General features: G+C 62.1%; 1 protein-coding gene across 3 annotated transcripts; it reads right to left on the bottom strand.

The window, feature by feature from the left end:
• Positions 1-645: 645 nt before the first annotated feature.
• Positions 646-17671, bottom strand: HS1BP3 (HCLS1 binding protein 3). Of its 3 annotated transcripts, none has more exons than XR_004971926.1 (8): positions 17579-17671; positions 15747-15912; positions 14158-14365; positions 13688-13892; positions 5698-5858; positions 4362-4497; positions 1664-2801; positions 646-1633 (listed from the first exon to the last, which is right to left on the bottom strand). XR_004971926.1 is itself a non-coding variant. In XM_036335243.1 (7 exons), exons 1-7 carry the CDS (start codon positions 17608-17610, stop codon positions 2543-2545), a joined length of 1167 nt encoding a protein of 388 aa, XP_036191136.1. In that variant the 5' UTR covers positions 17611-17671; the 3' UTR covers positions 646-2542. The 3 variants fall into 3 exon arrangements, 1 of the variants encoding a protein (XP_036191136.1); XR_004971925.1 differs by having other exon boundaries at positions 646-1693; positions 1724-2801; XM_036335243.1 differs by having other exon boundaries at positions 646-2801.
• Positions 17672-17878: the final 207 nt, after the last annotated feature.

Genomic DNA, 17878 nt, shown 5'->3' with positions numbered 1-17878 from the left:
GAGGGCTTGTGGGAACCTCCAGGGTTCCAGGGGACCACGACGCACCTCCCAGGATGCTGTTTCTTGAGGCCCATGGTAGCCCAGGCCCCTGGAGCCCGATGAGGGCTTTGGGCTCACCTGATTAGATTTTCCTGCCCCCGAGTCCCCTCCTCGTCCTCAGGAGCCAAAACCACAGTTGGAGCTCAGCTGCAAACCCAGAGCCCAGTGGACCTGGCACGGCCTCCCTGGCTCCCGGAAGGGCGGCTCACCTCGGGGTCCTGGGCATAAAGCAGCAGCTCAGAATCCGGGCTCTGGCAGGAGTGTGGCGGCCAGGACAGGGGTGTGCACAGGTGGACAGGCTGTCTGGTGTCCAAGGGCCGCCCAGACTAGTCCCTGCTCTAAGGCGCTGGGAGGTGAGGTCTGGAGAAGGAAGAGTCCTCTTGCCCAACAGGTCCTGGCTGAGCAGTTACTGCCCCGCGGACTCCCACCGGGCCCGGGCCCCCGGGGCTCAGTGTACACAGCGAGATGCTCCCTCTGCCTTCACTCCACGCAACGGGAGGCCCGGGTCCTGCACGGGCAGCTCCTCTTGTTGAGCTCACTGCCACAGAGACACCCCGCACTGCCCCCCATCGTCCCCGGCGCAGAAAGGAACACCCCGACAAGTGCTGGAAGGAGTCACGACAGGCTTTATTGTAGAACTGGCGTCACTGGCTCACCAGCAGGTCAACAGAGATGCCTGGCGAGCACCAGGGCGCCGAGGAGGCGGGGTCGCAGCCGAGGAACTCACACCTGAGTGGCAGGTTCTGTCTGTGACCCCCAGAGGGCCAGCCCCGCACAGGTGCGTCACAGGTCAGTGGGAGGTGTGTGTGTGGGGGGGCAGACAGGGAGGGGCAGGGCGCTGGTATGGGGTTCAGAGTTGAGAACTGGGCAGGTAGGAGCCCAGGCAGAACTGCCTCCCTCTCCCACCATCACTCCATCCCCCCTGCCTTCAGCAAGGGAGTGGGCAGGGCTGGGCAGGGTGGGAAGGCCTGGCAGTGAACAGGAGTGGCACACAGGCCTGAGGCTGCCCCAGAGCCACTCAGGGCCAGGAGACGGGGCCCTGGGAGCTGGGTAAGGCAAAGAGGAGGGGGAATCCAGCTCCCAGCCCCCAGCCCTGCCGATTTCCTCTCCCTCTGGCGCAGGTGGAGGGTAGGGACAGCCTGTCCAGGACTGGACAGCTGATGGGCGAGTGCGACGCACAACAGGTCAGACGGAGAGCTCCCACCGCCCTGGGTCCCGGTGCAGGGACAGGGGACTAGAGGCTCTGATGGCAGCCAGCCCCCGGCTCGGGCAGGGGGCCTCCCTCAGGGTTGTCTGCTGGCCCCAAGCAGGAAAGGTCTGGGGTCCTGGTCTCACCCCCTCTTCCAAAGCCTCCGCCAGGCAGGACGAGCCAAGGGACAAGAGTGATTGCATTTCACAAAACACCTGTTTCATGAAAACTGGGTCCGAACGTGAAGACTCGATCACGAAAAGGTATTCTTTGCTCATTAAACATTCATTCACGGAGGGTTCCTGAGCAGCCGTGCGGGGCGAGGGGTCCGGGAGGAGTCTAAGGCACTGGCCCTGCCCTGCACAAGGCTCCTCCCCCCGGGAGGGCAGGGAGGCCTGGCAGCACCTGCCGCTGGACAGGGAGGCCTGGCAGCACCTGCCGCTGGACAGGGAGGCCTGGCAGCACCTGCCGCTGGACAGGGAGGCCTGGCAGCACCTGCTGCTGGACAGGGAGGCCTGGCAGCAGCCGCCGGAGCGCGTCCTGCCAAAGCCCACTCGGCACAGGAGGTGCACGCCAGGCCCAGGCCCGGCCGAGCCCTGCAGGCGCGGGGATCGCAGCTCAGAGCTGCGGGCTGGCCCTGGCTCTATGGCCAGAGGCCCTGGGGGCCAGGGTCTGTCTGGCCAGGTCTCCCCTGGGAAAGGAAGAGAGGAAGACCTGGGCTTGCTGGGCACCCACACCCCAGGAGGGCTGGCCTGATATCTCTAAACTGGACACAGGAAAGCACCCTGCTCAGTACCTGGGAACCAGAGGGGACTCAGGGACGCCCCAGCCAGCCAGGCTCCCCCAGGCACCTCTCAACGTCCCTCTCCTGGGGGACCCTCCCAGAGCCACCGGCCCAGGAGCCATGCTGCCCCCAGCCCCACCCAGGGTGGCAGGCCCTCCATCCTGTGCTGAGGAGGCAGAGCCGGTGGGCACAAGTGGACACAGTCTCCTGCCCTGCATGAGCCGCTCTGGGCTCCCCGTCCCAGTCCATCCTGGGGCCACCTCCCGTTAGCCAGGATCCCCACCAGCTCCCCCTCCACATGCTGTGGCTGAGGAAACTGGGCTCAATTCCTCTGGGGACCCCCGCTCTATACCCCGCAGGGGCCCGTGACCCCACCGGCCAGAGAAAAAGGCACAGATAGGACAGGGGTCCTGTGACCCCGGCTTCCACCCTGCCCCCCTCGGCACTAGAGGTCCAGGCCTGCAAGGCACCGTCCCCACCTCCGCACAGGGGAGGGGCTGCCGGCCGGGGCCAGCACAGGGCAGGGAGGGTCAGAAGAGGCTGGGGGCGGTCTGGCCGGGCGCGTCCTGGTCCCGGATGTACTGCAGGATGTCCATCTCGTCCATGGCCTGGATCTGCGGCGGCGGTGGTGACGGCCTGGCCGCGGCCTCGGACGGGCCCGCTCTGGGGGGAGCAGCGGGCTTTCGGGGTGGCGCTGGCTTAGCTGCCACGGGCGGTTTGGGCTTAGGCGGGGGCTGGGGTTTGGTCTCCGCCCCCAGGTTCAGAATCTGGTCCAAGTCCTCTTCAACTCTAGGGAACCAGAGGGAGACGCCCTGAGCACAGCCTCCTAGGGCAGGAGCCAACTGGGGGCGGGCGCACCCCACCCACGACAGTGAGGCCCCTGCTCCCCGCCTCCTCCAGCTGAACTTGGTCCGGAGGAGAGCTCAGCCCCTGAAGTGAGCGGACCCAGGTGGCCGCACGGGCCCCCTTTCCGAGCGCCCCATTGCCAGCTGGGCTCTGCGTCCCGGGTGATGGGTCCCACGGACGCAGTGAAATGTCTCCCCCTCAAGCCACTTGTGTGCTCACCGGGTGCCACCCTGGCCGTCCGGCCACGGGGCCCCTTGGAAGGTAACACCTTTGGAAGGCAGCTATGCTCACCACTATACCACCAACGCCACACTGAAGGTAACACCTTTGGACACCCCCCGAGGCTGTGGTGTAGACCCCAGGCCTGTGAGCGCTGCGTCACGGGATTCAGAATCAACTCCGCCAGGAGCTGCCCGCTGGGACAAGCCGAGTTCCAGGGGGCAGAGGCTCCCTGGGTGGGACATACCCCACTGGGCCTGCTGCCACCGGAGCTGACCCCGTCCTCCGCTTCCCTGAGCCTCAGTTTCTCCCCTAAACTCAACAACAACCCCGGCTCCTCCGCCTGCCAGAACGCAGGGGCGAGGGCACAGAAGCGTGAGCAGATGCGGGGTGCGGGGAGATGCAAACGCGAGCAGCAGCCCCCCGTGGCGTGGCTTGGGCGGCGGGGGCTGCAATGCCCGCGGCTGCTAACGCAGTGCCAGCCAGTCTCCCGGGCCAGCGCCTCCGCCTCACGGTGGTTCCTGCAGAGACACAGCTCAGCGTCCCCTGAACCGCCAGGCCCGGCTGCATCCCGGGGCCCGGATGATGCGAGGCAGAGACGCCCGGGGCTGAGCACTCTGAGCCCCGGGAAGCTGCCGCCCAGCCTCTCCTCGTCCAGGCGCTGGAGGGTCCTCAAAGGTGTGGGAGGACGGGACACGGGCAGGGGGACCTGGGAGCCAGTGCACTCAGAACTCCCACCCTCCATTTCCTATAAAGCGGCGGTAACGGCCCCCAGCGGAGCAATGGGGGGGACGGAGGTCAAGGCCGTGAGCAGTACTCTCCGTGCGCACACCGTCTGCCCATCCTCCTCCTCAGCAGACTTGCCTCGCTCTCCCCGGTAAGCCCTACTCCTGGGCCTGCTGGCACGGCCGCTGTCCCGGTGAGCGGCAGCTGCCAACGGTCGGCTTTATGTGCTCCCAAGCCCTTTTATGCCAGTTGTACTTGCCCTTGCACTTAAAACACTGTTATTCTTTACGTAAACTATTGAAGTATGAGTGTGGAAGGGAAAGAGAATGACTCAGGCGTCAAATTACCTTCCGGGAACCCGCCGAGCTGCTGGACCCGCCGGCCCTCACTGGGTCCCATCGCTGCCCCGGGGGCCAGCTGCCACCCACCGGCACCTGCCTTCCCAGGCCAGGACCCTCCCGCAGAGGCCAAGGCTGGCGACACGCTCCCACGGTGGGCCAGGTCTGGGCTCGGCCCAGGCCCCTCGCAGAGCTGGGAAGCACGCCGGGGACGGGGTACCTGAACAGCTCCTCGGCGGCCTCTCCGTAGCCCAGGCGAGGCGCGGGCCCTCCACTCGCAGGTGCTGCCGGCAGCAGTAAGGGGTCACCCAGGGGGACGGCCCCACCGAGGTCAGGATCGTCAAACAACTTCAGGGCTGCAGAGAACGTAGCAGCAGAGTGATCAGAGGGAGTCCTGCCCATCCTCAGCGGCCGGGGTGGTGGGGAGGGGCGCCCAGCCAGGGACAAAGCAGAGCACAGAACCAGAGGAGTGGGGCCAGGGTACAAGGGCCAGGTGCTCATCGGGACCAACACACTCCCACCCCCAGTCAGCTGATGGCACCACTCGGTTCAAGTCCAGGTGGACTTCCTGGAGGAAAAAGCCTCCTGCCCCGGCTGGACCTCTTAGCTCAGCCCCATGGCTGCACCCCCGTTTCCCAAGTGCTTCCTGAGCACCAACCACTGGCTAAGGGCTGCCACCTGCGGGGATGCAGGGGTGAGCTGACAGCATTCTCCCCACAGCCCCTGCCTTCTAGGAGCCGGGGTGCACCCCCTATCTCTGCTGCTCTCAGGCAGGGACCACAGCCGCTCCACCTGGAAGAGCCTCCTTCTTCAGCAGACCAGGAAAATGGCGCTGACCTTTCGGGATCCAGCTCAAGTAGAGCCTCCTCCTACAGGGAGCCTTCCCTGATGTCGCCACTCAGACCTGTTACAGACTCAGGCTCTCCTCTAATTGTCGGGAGATGACCTGCTCCTATGGGAGGCCCTGAGAGGCTGGAGTGTGTCGTCCTCAGCATTATGTTCTCGGGCCCAGCCCAGAGCCTGACCTTCGGGGGGTGGTCACCAAGTGTCGGGTGAATTAATGGGTGACATCGATTTCTGGCCCTGGGAGAGGACCCGGGCGGGGTGAGGAAAGGTCATGCCCAGGGGCAGGTGTAGAAGTCCTGAGGACGCTCAGCTTCCCTTTTCCATCTCTGCCCAGAACCCTCCAGTGGGGTCGACAAGGGTGACAGAACCTCTTGTCACAATTCCAATCCTGGAGCTGCAGAAGGAAGGCCCGGGGCAGTCACATCCACTGTCCACCGTGCCCGTGTCCACCAATCCCAAACCACACTTCCCAGCAACAGAGCAGAGTCCCCTCCCTGCCAAGCGATGAGCAGAGTAAACACACACAAGCCCAGAATGTTCCAGGTTGTGAGAAACGAGGCACGAGCAAGATTTCTCCAGCAGAAAATGAGCTGAGTCTGTGTCAAGTCGAAACCTGTTCACGTGGGGCAGGTCCCTAGCCGCTCACAGAGGCGGGTCTGGTCACCCAGGGGGCACCAAGGGTGACAGGAACACACTGGGGCTCTACTTACGGTCCCTGGGGCATGCGTCCTCCGCGGAGCCCCCGGCGGGGAGCTTCCTGCTTGGGCTGAAGAGCCCTGCATCAGGGTCCACTTCCTCGTCAAAGAGGGTGAGCCGTGGCGAGGGTCTGGGCTTCGCAGCTACTTTGGGGCATTTTTTTGGCTTCTTGGAGCTAGAGAATCACAGGTAAGAGTCAAGGTTAGGGCATCTGAGGACAGCCCCGCCAGTCGGCCCAGGTGGCCATGTCAGATCCACACAGGTACTGGGTGGGTTTGAATTTGTGTCCTGAAGGACCTTTCTGAGGACCTGACTTTGGAGGTGGGAAGGCCCTGATACCAGAAGGGGCCACGCCCAGTGCCCGGGGAAACACTTTCCGGGTGCACAGGAGGAGAGGGTGGGTGTCTGGGCTACATGGCCGGTGGCCAGAGGACCCGCAGCAGGAAGGACCACTCAGGCCTCAGGCTCAACTGCATAGTCACAGGCTGTGGGGGTGGCTGACCTCAGCGCTCCCTGGGGTGAAACTCAGTCACTCTATGCCGCTTGGAAACAAAGCCCGAGGCCACAAACCTCAGAACCCAGCCCCAGGAGAGAGAATAAAGAAGCCTTAATAAATGTTCCATTTCCCATTCACATCCTCCCAGCCCTTGAGTGGCATAACCTCAATCTAAGGTGCTGTACTCAGAGTGTCCATAAGAGGGCATTATTGCAACTCCTTCATTATTGGGTGCTGTTCTCAGAATGTCCACAAGATAGCACTATTGCAACACATCCCTAACCAGGATGCTGACCTTGAAATGCCCACAAGAGGGGCACTACTGTGCCTAATCCCTTACCAAGGTGCTGCTCTCAGAATGCCCACAATAGGGAGCTATGGCATCTAATCCCTTACTAGGGTGCTTTTCTCAGAATGCCCACAAAAGGGCGCTTTTGAGCCTAATCCCTAACTAGGGGGCAGTTTTCTGAATGACCACAAGAGGACGCTATTGAGCCTAATTCCTCACTAAGGTGCCGTTCCCCAAATTTCCACAAGATGGTGCTACTGAGCATAATCTCCTATCAGAATGTCCAAAAGAAGGGAGATTAAAAATGGCCACAGAGTAAGTGGATGTTATACAGACATGGGCTCAGGACCAAACTGGAATTACAACTACAATACAAAAAAAAAATCATCCTGAATATTCCACTCAAAACTAGCTTGAGAGAACCCTGATAACCAAAAACGGAAATTGGAGACTGCATAGAGACTTGTAGGAAGGGTGGAGGCCCAAAAGTGCTGGCTGGACTCAGGTGCTATTTAGATCAATTCCTTACTAGGGTGCTGTTCTCATAATGCCCAAAGGGGGCGCTATTTAATATAATCCCTAACTAGGGTGCTGTTCTCAGAATGCCCACAAGAGGGTTCTATCGCGTCTATCACTTTACTAGGGTGCTGTTCTCAGAATATACACAAGAGGGCATTATTGTGCCTAATCCCTTACTTGGGGGGAGGGGGGTGGAGGAGGAGGGTCTCAGAATGCCCACAACAGGCACTATTTCTCCTAGTCCCTTACCAGGGTGCTGTTCTCAGAATGCCAACAAGAGAGCACCATTTACTTCCATCCCAATAAGCAATGCCCACCTTCTTCAGGAAGCCCTTCTGCTACTTGGAGCCCCACTAGGCTCTGTCACCCCTAAGGGGTCCTGCTCTGGGCCAGAAGCTGCTGAGGGAATCCAGGAGGGGGCAGCAGGGAGCTCTGGGCGGTGGGGGTGCTCTCTCCTGACGGAGGTGGGGGGTGGGGGGGTGGTTGCGTTCATAGTGCACATGCACATTCTCGTGGACTGACTGAGCGCATAGTTCTGCTCACATCACTGTAGGTTACGCTGCCAGTGCACAAATAAAGAAACTTGTGTTTAGTTTAACAAGATGATCTAATCCCTACCCCTGATGCCTAAATGAGCCACTTTAAGGTTCCTGAAAACGAGAATAAGCTTTTTACTGGAAACAGGATTTCTGGTTCGACTGCCTGCCTGGAGGGCAGCTCCCCTGGACAGAGGTCACCGTCTGAGCTCCTGTTGGCAACACTACATGGCGAAACTGCGCGTGCAGGCTGGCTCTGCCCCAAACAACGGTAAGACGAACCAGCAGCAGTTAACAGTGGCGGAGGGCGGTGCAGGGGGCGAGGTGCTGGAGGCCACCATTCCCACGGTCTGCATTCTGAGGCCTGGGAGGGTTTCAGGCTCCCAGCTGGGATGGGGAGAAGCTACGAAAGCCAGGAGCACCTGTTGGAAGGTCACAGGGCGGAGTGCACCTCCGCACTCAGGGCCGAAGCCCTGGCCAGAGGGTCTGTCAGGCTCACTGGGCAGATGAAGAAACAGTGGTTCAGAGATGCGAGGGGTCGGCTCAAGGCCACACAGCAGGCAGGGACACTGACGAGAACCGAGGGTGGTCACGGTCAGTCCTCTCCTCCTGCCCCTCAGAGTGCCCCAGGAGCAAGAATGAGACACAGGACAGGGTGGGACACAGGCTCGATCCTGCTGCTTGGGGAGACAGCAGCCCATTTTGAAGGTAGAGAGGGAGCAGAGACAGGGAGGGGGCCGTGCCAGGAAGCCCAGGCACCCAGTTCCCTGTTCTCTCTCTGTTCTGGGCACAAGCCAGATGGGCTCAGGTCACAGGCCACCAGGACCACATCTCTGCCTTGGCTCCAGCCCCAGGCCCTGCCTGGCTACCGGGAGAGCCGAGAGCCGCCCAGGCCCCTCCTCACAGCCAGGGCTTTCCCGAACCTTCAGCGCCGCCCGCTCACACCTGGGAGAATCAGGGCGGCTGCTGACTGTGGTGCTTCCCCCTTTTGCCTCACGGTTCAGGCAGTTAGTCCATGACCCACGGCAGTGGGAGCCAAAGACAGGCCGTGCTCTCAGGGCAGGCCAGCTGAGAGGGCCCCGGCTGGCCGAGACCTCCTGAGCCAGAGCCCCGGGGGCGAGTCGGGAAGTTGTGTGAGTCCCCGTGGAATCGATGATCAGGCAGGCGTGGCAGCCACCGGACCAGCCTGGGGCCTGCGGGCTCTGCCCACCGCTGTCCCTGCTCCCGGGACAATGGGGATCGCAGCAGGGAGGGCCCAGGGAGAGCCGGGCCCGGGCCCACCGCCCGGATTCTAGCTCCTGGAGAAACAAGCTCGTGTGCCACCCAGCAAAGGCCCTGCAGCAGCGGCCAAGGCTGCCCGGGCCAGACCTGAGAGGCAGCGTGGAGGAAGGAGCCGCTGGAGGACAAAGGGAGCGAGAGCGAACGTGATTATCTCCCGTGAAGCCACACGGAGGTCCCGCCATCTCCCTTCTCCCACCGCCTTCGGGAGCGAGAGCACAAACGAGGCCTGACTCCCCTCTGCGGAGTTCTGCTCTCAAACCGAACTCCAGGAGTTCCTCCCTGCAGAGGTTTCCATCTTCCGCTATCGGGTTCAGTAAGGTGAATCCCGGCCCATGGGCTGCACAGTCAGGCACCCCGTGCTCCGCCCCTGCCGCCTGGGCCATGCTCTGCTCTGACTGAGCAGGAAGTAGGGGCCGTGGCTGGCCGAAAGCCCGGGGCCCTGTCGCGGTGGGTCCCCAACCTTCAGTCTCTGGGGCTCAGTAGCGTGCCTGGTCCAGAGCAGACACTTGATAAATATTAAGGAAAAAAAGAGAATGGACGGATGGACGAATGGATGGACAGACAGGTGAATGGATGGCAGAAGAAGGAAGGGGAAAAGAAGGACAGACAGATAAACAGAGATGGACAGAGAGGTGACAGTACATCCTTCGTCCAGACTGATTTCTTCCTGCTCCCCCAGGGAGGGGGGGGAGTAAAGAGAGAGGGCTCCCGGCATCGCTCGGAGACACGGACACGCGGCTAGAAAGCCCCTGGCTCCCTGTGCCTCCTCCGAGGCTTGCTCAGTCCCTCGAGCTGGTCTCGCCACGGCCCTCGGCCGTCCTGGGAGCAGTCACCCTGCGCGCAGACCCAGGACTCCCGAGGCACCTTCCCCAGGCGAGAACCTGTGCCAGGCGATGACGGCAGAGATGGGTGAGAACCTGTCCCCGGCCTCCCAGCTGAGCAGCCAGACACGCACAGCACACCGACGATTACACGCAGGCAGCGATTCCAGAAGAGGTGACAGAGACGCTGCAGCAGCCGGGGGGGCTAAGGGGGTAGGGAGGCACAGGAGCCGAGACCCTCATTCCGAGAGGGTCTGGGGGGTGTGACTTGGCATGGCCGGAACCTGTTCCCGTGGAAGCTTTGCTCATGGTCCCTGGAGAAATGCTCAGGGCCTGGGGAGCTCGGGGGGGGGGGGGGGGCAGCCACTGTGTGTGGGGGGGGGAGGGGGGACAAGACCAGAAGGCAAAGTGGTTAAGTCTGGGCTGCTGAGTGGTCAGCGGGCGGGAGAGGCGTGCCCAGGACAACGCCAGGTTTCTGACTCGGGCGAAGGGTCAGGGCCACAGGTGTGAGGTGAGCCACTCCCTCCCAGCCCAGCTGCTTCCTCACTCCGTTGTGTGCACATGGCCGCCGGCTGCACCCACGGGCGAGGGCCTGGGTCCCACTGTCCCCCCCCCCTCCCCCCCCCGTCCCGCGACCCTTCCCCATCACCATCCGCCCAGCTGTCTGCATTCCCAAGACGCATGCCATGAGTGTGGGGAGGCCAGGCCTCTAGGACGGCGTGCTGTGGGAACCAGCCTGTCCCTAGGGCAGGCGAGAGTCCTCAGGGACTGGGGCCTGGAGGGGTCCCTGAGTTGGGGGAGGCAGAGGGGGTCCTGCAGGCAGGGTTCGAAAAGGCAGAGGCTTCCCCGACAGAGTGTGAAGTCCATGCAGAGCTACTGGGAGGGGCACGGCCAAGGCCCTGGCAGGAGCGGGGCAGGGTCTGGGGGGGAGCTCAAGGGCAAAACTACTCTGTCCGTGAACAAAATCCCTCCCGCCTGTGACAGTAAAACCTACGGAAAACATGGCGCCGAGCAGGAGCCTGGCAGCCCGCTGGCGCGCTGGCCTATGGACCAGCGCAGAGAGAATGCAGGAGCCGCTGATCCCCCTGCAAAACCGCGCCTATGCGCTGCAAAGGCAAAGCGAAGTATGGGATGGCGCTGGGACAGATCCCATTTGGCAATGAAACAGGAAGACCCAAAGCAGACACCTTCCCGGCGAAAGGGCTTCCAACTGCGTTCCATTTCGATATGCTCATCGCATCGTCTCCAAGTCCTAATGGAACCTGTTTCTGGCGGCATCGTTCCAGCACAAGGCAGGGCTGTTCCGGCAGAACTCCATCCTTCTCAGAACCGTGAAGCCCCCGAAATAGGAAGTTAAATACAAAAACCACGTACGACATGGAAAGCGATCCTGAGAGGCCACCAAGTGAAAAAACCGCACAGAAAGGCACGCGTGCTAACGCCTGCAGCTGCGTGGATCGCGTGGGTCGCGCTGGGCCAGGGACGCACAAAAACCCCACAGCCGGGGGCGCAGTGTCGGGATGGGCCGGGTGAGGGCTTTTTCTATCTTGAAGCGCTTTCTAATGGCTGCGAACTCATCTTTTCCCTGATCCAAACCAGGTCTGAAAGACAAAGAAAAGCCAGGCCGGTCCCTGCTCCCGGCTTTGTGCAGGCGGCTCCCAGCCTTCCAGCGGCGGAGCAACAGCGCCCTCCTGTGGCCGCGGCGGCGAACACCGGGCGGGAGCGGTCCAGACGCGCGCTTGGGGGTGTGGGGGCGTGGGGGCGGGGCGCAGCACAGCTGGGAAGGCGGGGCTGCAGCTGCAGAGGAACCGAGGGCACAGGGTGGAGAAATACTCATGCAAAGCGTAAGTCACCTGCAAAGAACACAACGTGCCCCACCAAAGGACAGGGTGGCTGCACTGTGCAAGCAAGCCAGCAGGCCACCTCGGTGTCCCGGGAGAGGCCAGGGGACATCGACTTCAAGGTGCTACTGCCACACAAAAGACCCTGGGCAAGTCCCCACTCAACTCCGTCCTCAATTTCCCCCTCTGTGCAAAGGGGATGATGCTAGGGCCCGGCCCAGCTCTGGGACCGCAGAGAGAGTGGAATCGAGGGGCAGTGCAGGGAGGTGGCCCTGAGTCCCTACTCGGCTGCTTGTGGCTGAACCTGGACGCCCAGCTTCAGCTTCCCCAGACACAAACTGAGGCCACGCTGGTAGCGGCCTCCATCCCCCAAACCAGACCCATTGAGGAACTAACAGCCATTGGTGCATATTAGAAAAATAAGAGAAGAAATAGGACAGGAAACACTTATTCCCGTCAATTCTGATCAGTTCCCAGCATTTCATCATCTCTCAAAAAACGTTAGCTGTTGTCATTCCTGAGGTGTCAGCACTGACTGTTGTCACAGTAAACGAAAGGCCGGCAGGCGGTCTGCAGCCTCGGGGACCCCTTTTGGTGCTAAGCTCTCCTAGGATTCAGAAGCGAGGCCCCGGAGTGCAGAGCTAGGGATGGTGTTTGGGGACAGGTGGTCCCAGGATGGTGGATGCATGGCCCAACCACCTGCTACTGATGCAAAGAGGAAAGCCAGGTGGCCATGCCAACCCCAAAGAGCATTTTCCTACATGTCCTTCTGCCAAAGGCTGGCACAAACTACCAAGTCTATCTCAGCTTGGCACTGTGTGTGGCAACTCAGAGCAGCAGAGAGCGCGAGTTCAAGCAAAGCCCTGGTCCCGTTTTACTGAAATAACGCCCCAGAGGGCGTGCGGGTCACGTAAGGCTGATAGGAATGTTATGGCATGCCGGGGTCCAACCCCAGCAGGTCCAGGGGTCCCCAAAGGTGTAGACGGAGTCGGCGAAGAAGGAAGGACACGGAGACAGTGTTCAGTTGATCAGCAGCCTAGCCAGGATCTCCAGCCAGGATCTCCAGCCAAGTTCTGGTCTGGATCTCCAGGGAAGTTCTGCTGTTTATTGTCTTGTTACATCCGTATTTATACCAGTTGATTTTAATCCTGTCAATTTCTATTACAAAGGTTAGGGCGTTTCTTATCTCCATTCCAGGGAGTAAAGATTATGTAGCTTAAGCATGATTGTTTGTAGTGATTAACTACCCGGCTGGCACTTAGTTAAGGAGTTTCATCCCCTCCCTGACTTCAGGGAAAAATTCCTACCTGGGAAAACAACCTTTCTAGGAGAGGCATCCCCTCCCTGACTTCAGGGAAAAATTCCTACCTGGGGAAACAACCTTTCTTGGAGAGGTGACCTTGGTTAAAACACACAGCGCTAAGGGGAGCAAACATATTAAGAACAGTATGCTATATATGCCAGGTCCCTTGAAACATATGCTGTGCAGATGTTTCTTTCCTGCAGCGACTGTGTCAAGCAGCAAGGATGGACCGGCTTCCGGCAATGGCAAATTTCTCCAGTCGCTCTCACTGCTGCTCTCAGCCAGTGTGTGTGTGTGTGTGTGTGTGTGTGTGTGCGCGCACCTGCACATGCTTGCTTGTGTGTACATGTGTGTGCACATACGTATAAAGGGGACACACTCCACTGGCCAGGGCCCCTGGCTCACTGTACCCTCTTGAATCACACACCGTTGGCACCTTATGGATCACCAATTCCCTCCGCACATGTAATTCACGGGAGCCTTACACCCACCCTGTGGGGAGGCGGGGCCAAGGGAAACAGCCCTGCTACAGCCGTGACAGCCCAGGGCGCTCCAGTCACCTGCCCAAGTCACCGGCTGCCAGGGATGAGCTGGACAGAGAAGCCAGGCCTCTGGGCTGGCGGGTGGGGTCCGGCTCCCTGGGCTTCAGAGCTGCTGGGGGGTTGGGGGCAGCTCTGCCAGGCCTCCATGCAGAGCCAAGGAGCAGCGGTGGGGGCCACCTGTGACCAGGGAGGGGCAGGTGACACCTTAGCCCAGTCCCAAAGACACTGGTGATGTGAGGGTGAGCAGCCAGCCCGTTCCCCCAGCGCACCAGGCCATACAGGGTGGTGGCCCAGGGAGATGCAGGGAAGGAGGAGCCATCCCCAGAGAGCCTGGAACCAGCCAGAAGGGGGCGCTCCCCAGATCGGGGAGACCTACCGCATGATGCCCAGAGGGTCCAGTGCCTCCTCCTCTTCCGAGGACTTCCCTGCGTCCTCTTCCTGGCGGGGGGTGGGCGGCCGCTCCGCGCCTTCCTGCTGCTGGAAGAAGTCGAAAGCCTCCCCATCGTCCCCGGCCTGGCCGCCTGTGTCCAGGACAGAGACACCTCTGCTGCTGGGGTCTGCCGCCCCTGGGGAGCTGGTGCCTGTGGGGGAGCAGAAAGAGGTGTCTGACCCCGACTGCAGGGGACCAGTGCCTCCCCACACCCTAGTGGCAGGACCCGAGGGTGGATGGGGGCAGCCAAGCCTCTGAGGGTTGGCGGCCCTGGCGAAGCCTGGAGTGGAGCGGGTACAGGGGAGCCTGGGAAACCCGGCGCAGGCAGGGGCTCCTGGACCACTGCGGCCCAAGCCCGTCCAGGCCTTGCTCTGGGCCAGGGGAGCCCGCAGGGACCTGGGACAGAACCTCGGTACCTAAGAATTCCAGCAGCTCTGGGCTGGCAGCCAGCTCCGCGTTCTGGGAGACACAGCGCAGGATCTCGTGGAACACGGCTCTCCTTTCCCGGATGTCGGACTCCCCGACGAACAGGACCTTCCTGGGGAGCGGGGGCAGGCTGGCCGCTGGGTAACGGCCGCTCAGCTTCTGGTAGAACTCCTCGATCTCGCTGTACTTCTTGGAGACCTGGAGTGAGAGAAGCACGTGGGTCCCTGAGTGCAGACAGGAGAGAGCTCCTCCCCTGACCCAACCCGAGGCCCTAAGAGGGGGCGGGCTGTTCAGAGTCCACCCAGGGAAGGCCCTAAGAGGGGGCGGGCTGTTCAGAGTCCACCCAGGGAAGGCCCTAAGAGGGGGCGGGCTGTTCAGAGTCCACCCAGGGGCAGCCGTCCCAGGAAGTGCGCCCTGGCTGTGCCTCCTTCCTGACGCCCTGCCCAGCTGCCTGTCTCAGGCTCCAGGCCTTATCCCTCCTGATCACTCCAGGCTCAGCCATGAAGGTCTTAGGGCCCCAGGAAAGGGCAGTCATGGCGGACCCGGGCCCTGACTGTCACAGGCCCAGGCAGAGACGGTGGATAGGGGGAGCCCAGCCTGCAGGTGCCCATGGCCACCGCTTCCCTTCTCGGCCGTCAATGCCTGTGTGATGACCTCAGGTCTGGCTGGCCGTCAGGTCATCTTCATGCGACAACACGAGTCCCTTTTCTCATCACCGGTCTCTGATCACTCTCCTGGGAGTTCACTGCAGCCTTCCAGCGGCCAAGAGCCAGATGCTGCAAAGTCAGCTTCTCTGCCATCAGCCAGGACCCGTCTGCACCCCGGTACCTCGAGGAAGCATCCAGGGCGCCTGCTGGCCATCGGAAGGCGTCCTGCCCGTCGGAGTCACCCTGGGGCAGCGCGCAGCTTCCCGCAGAGCCGGGGTCTGATGGCGGCCTCCTCTCAGCCTCTCCCCAGAATCCATCCCGCAGCTAGGTCTTGCTCTGGCTGCCTGCTTCCTCCCAGCGTGTCTCCGCCCCAAGAGGCTCTGGTCTCACGAGGGGGAGCTGCCACCATCGTGGTCTGTAGGACCCAACTCGGTGCTCAAAGGAGAGTCACCGGTCTGCGCCCGACCCCACCCCACCAGCGGCCTCCCCCCCACCTCCCGTCCTGTCCCCACCTTCTCTGTGGGAGCATCGAGTAAGAAGACGCAAAAATTCTCACTTCTACTCCCAGGCCAGGGCTGTGCCTGCAGCACCCGCTGAAATGCTGGCATAGCTGGTGGGCTGCAGGCCCCTGGTGCAGAGATCCCGTAACCATATGAGGGAGCCCACAGCCCTTTCCCAGACCCTCTCCCCAGGGTAGGCTAGGAGCCCCTCTTCTATACTCCCCCAGCCGCCGTGTGCTCCTGTCACCGCCTGCATCTGTCTCTTTACCAGCTCATGCAGTGCCGGCACACTCTGGCCCTCTCAGGCCCTAAGTGACGGCTGGCTACAGAAGTGCCCGCTCCCCGATGCTACCCATGCCCTGGCGGCGGATGTGCCTGCCCACCTGGACCCCGGGCCCCCTCGGGAACACCCTGGCAGAGCCCCCAGCTCACCAAGAACTGGACCACATCCTCGGGCCTGTGCTTGGCCGACTTGAAGGCAGCCAGCCGGGTGACCACCAGGATCTGGTACTCCACGTGGCCGGACATCATCTTGCCCCGCACCTCCTGGTGCTGCGGCACGGCCAGGTCCAGGCCCGTGTGGACATTCTGCACTCGCCTGCCGGAGGGGAAGAAGGCAGAGGAAGCTCAGCCTCAAGTGCGCAGGCTTCCTGAGCGAGACAGGCAGGGCCCGGCGTGACGCAGCGGGCCTGGGTGCCAGGCTGCTACCCTGGCCTGGCTCCGTGGTCACAGCGCCAGGCCCTCAGAAAGCCTGGCTTCCCAGGCCGGAGCCCCCGTCTTCGGGTGGTTCAGGGACAAAGGCTGTTCCCAGCAGGAAAACAGGTGAGAGCAGAGAAAGTGGGCTCCTGGAAAATCAGGGACAGCTGAGCGTCCTGCACAGGCACAGAGAAGGCCTCGTCGAAGCTCTGCTGGATGAAGGTGTGAGTGCTCCTGGTGATGGTGGGGGGAGGCGGGGCCTTCCTTGGCACATCCCTGCAGGTGGCCTTGGCACATCCCTGCAGGTTTGCTGGTGCCTGCCACCAAGAAGCCAGGGCACCGAGGACCTGACCTTCACCTCCAGCCCCCGGGTCCTCGCAGGGGCTGCTGTGTGGACCCAGCATCAAAGCCACACCCCCACGGGTCTGCCAGCGGCTGAGAAGGGTGCCTGCTGCTGCCCTGCGCCTCTCTGCCAACCTCAAACCCTGTTCTTACACAAAAGGAAACTGAGGCTCAGCGAGGCGGTGACTTATGTGGCACCGGGGAGAGCTCTTCTGCCAGTGAAGCCGTGACCTGCACCCTCGCTGTATTTTGCAGAGGAGACCAAGCAGGCTCTCCCATCCGGACTTACTTAAAGGATCCTGTTTTCCAGACCTGGAGTCCCAGGGAAGTTCAGTTACAGCTGGGAAAATAACATTCATTTGTGCAATAAAATTGGCGTCTTTGCTCACGATTTCATGTAGGGGGAACAAGGGTGGAGTACGTGAAAATACGTGGTGAGTCACTTTACAGATGTTGAAAGGCAGGAAGGAGCAGCAGAGTAAAAGTGTGTCCTGAACCGCCTTTCCGGGTCCATCCTGCCCGGGGTCCTCCAGGCCTGGACCAGGGGGTGGGGGTGGTGGCGGGGGGAGGGGGGTGGGGGGTGGCCCAGGCTGCATCCTCCCCTCTGGGGCCCCTCCAAGGCCGCTGCTGTAACTTGCGCTTCTCCGGAGCTACCTCCTTGAGCAGCTGCCCCTTCTTCCCACCCCTTCCCTGGGTAACGTCCCCCCTTCCTGCAGGGCTGGCCTCCTTCACCCCCTCCCAGAAGCTGGGTACACCCCTGCCCTGCGTTCCCACGGCAACCTGGACTTCCTCCCCCTCCCAGCACCTGTCCCTGCGGTTCTGCGTGCATCTCCCTGGGTCCCCCTGTCCCCAGTGCTGAGCAGCTGAGCACCCACGGGATGCAGGACGAGATTTTTGCGCCAAACTGAAATGAACGGGGGGGGGGGGGGGGGGCGGGGGGGGCGGGGGGAGCGTCTTGGGTGAGCGCGCTACCCTCCGGGGCCTTCAGTTTCCCCATCTGTAAAACGGGGACACCGGGTGCCGCCCACTCTCTGCAGGGCGGTGCAGGGGCCGAGCCCAGAGAAGTGGCCAGAGCGCTGGCGAGGCCGGACGGACGGCGGCGGGTCACCCCCGGGGGCCGCCGTCCCCGCCGGCTGCTCCGCCCGGGCGCACGGGGCCGCGGCTCGCGCGTCCCCGGCCTCCACGACGCGCAGGACGCGGCCTCGGGGCGCCCGAGCCTGGCTCACCTGGAAGTGACGAGCACCGGGGGGCGCTGCATGCCGGCGGCCGGGGCGGGGCGCTGTCACGGGACCTGCCGGCGCCGGCGTCGCCGCGCCCCGCCCCGCGCGCACGGCCGACTCCTGCTCTCGCCCGCCCCCTGGTGGCCATCGCGCTGGACCAGAGGCGACGTTCAATTACGGACCTTTCTGATAATCCGGCCCTGCACCCCCTATGATTATACAAACAATGGAGCAACAAATCAGTGTTTCTCTCTCCCTCAAAAATCAATTTAAAAAAATAAAAAAGTTATCTTCAGCTCGTCAGAG

The sequence above is a fragment of the Myotis myotis genome, unplaced genomic scaffold (genome assembly GCF_014108235.1).
Source record: "Myotis myotis isolate mMyoMyo1 unplaced genomic scaffold, mMyoMyo1.p scaffold_m19_p_14, whole genome shotgun sequence".
In the NCBI taxonomy this organism is placed as follows: domain Eukaryota; kingdom Metazoa; phylum Chordata; class Mammalia; order Chiroptera; family Vespertilionidae; genus Myotis; species Myotis myotis.
Note: the sequence above shows the minus strand (reverse complement) of the source record. Positions and strands in the feature narration are given on the sequence as shown.

What these genes read in the sequence shown, in the direction of transcription:
- HS1BP3 (XM_036335243.1), bottom strand. Translation starts at nt 17,610, where the DNA reads ATGCAGCGCCCCCCGGTGCTCGTCACTTCCAG. An exon ending in GACCCTCTGGGCATCATGCG is followed by an intron (nt 5,859 to 13,687) that starts GTAGGTCTCCCC and finishes GTGATTCTCTAG; the next exon opens with CTCCAAGAAGCCAAAAAAAT. An exon ending in GGACGCATGCCCCAGGGACC is followed by an intron (nt 4,498 to 5,697) that starts GTAAGTAGAGCC and finishes CGTTCTCTGCAG; the next exon opens with CCCTGAAGTTGTTTGACGAT.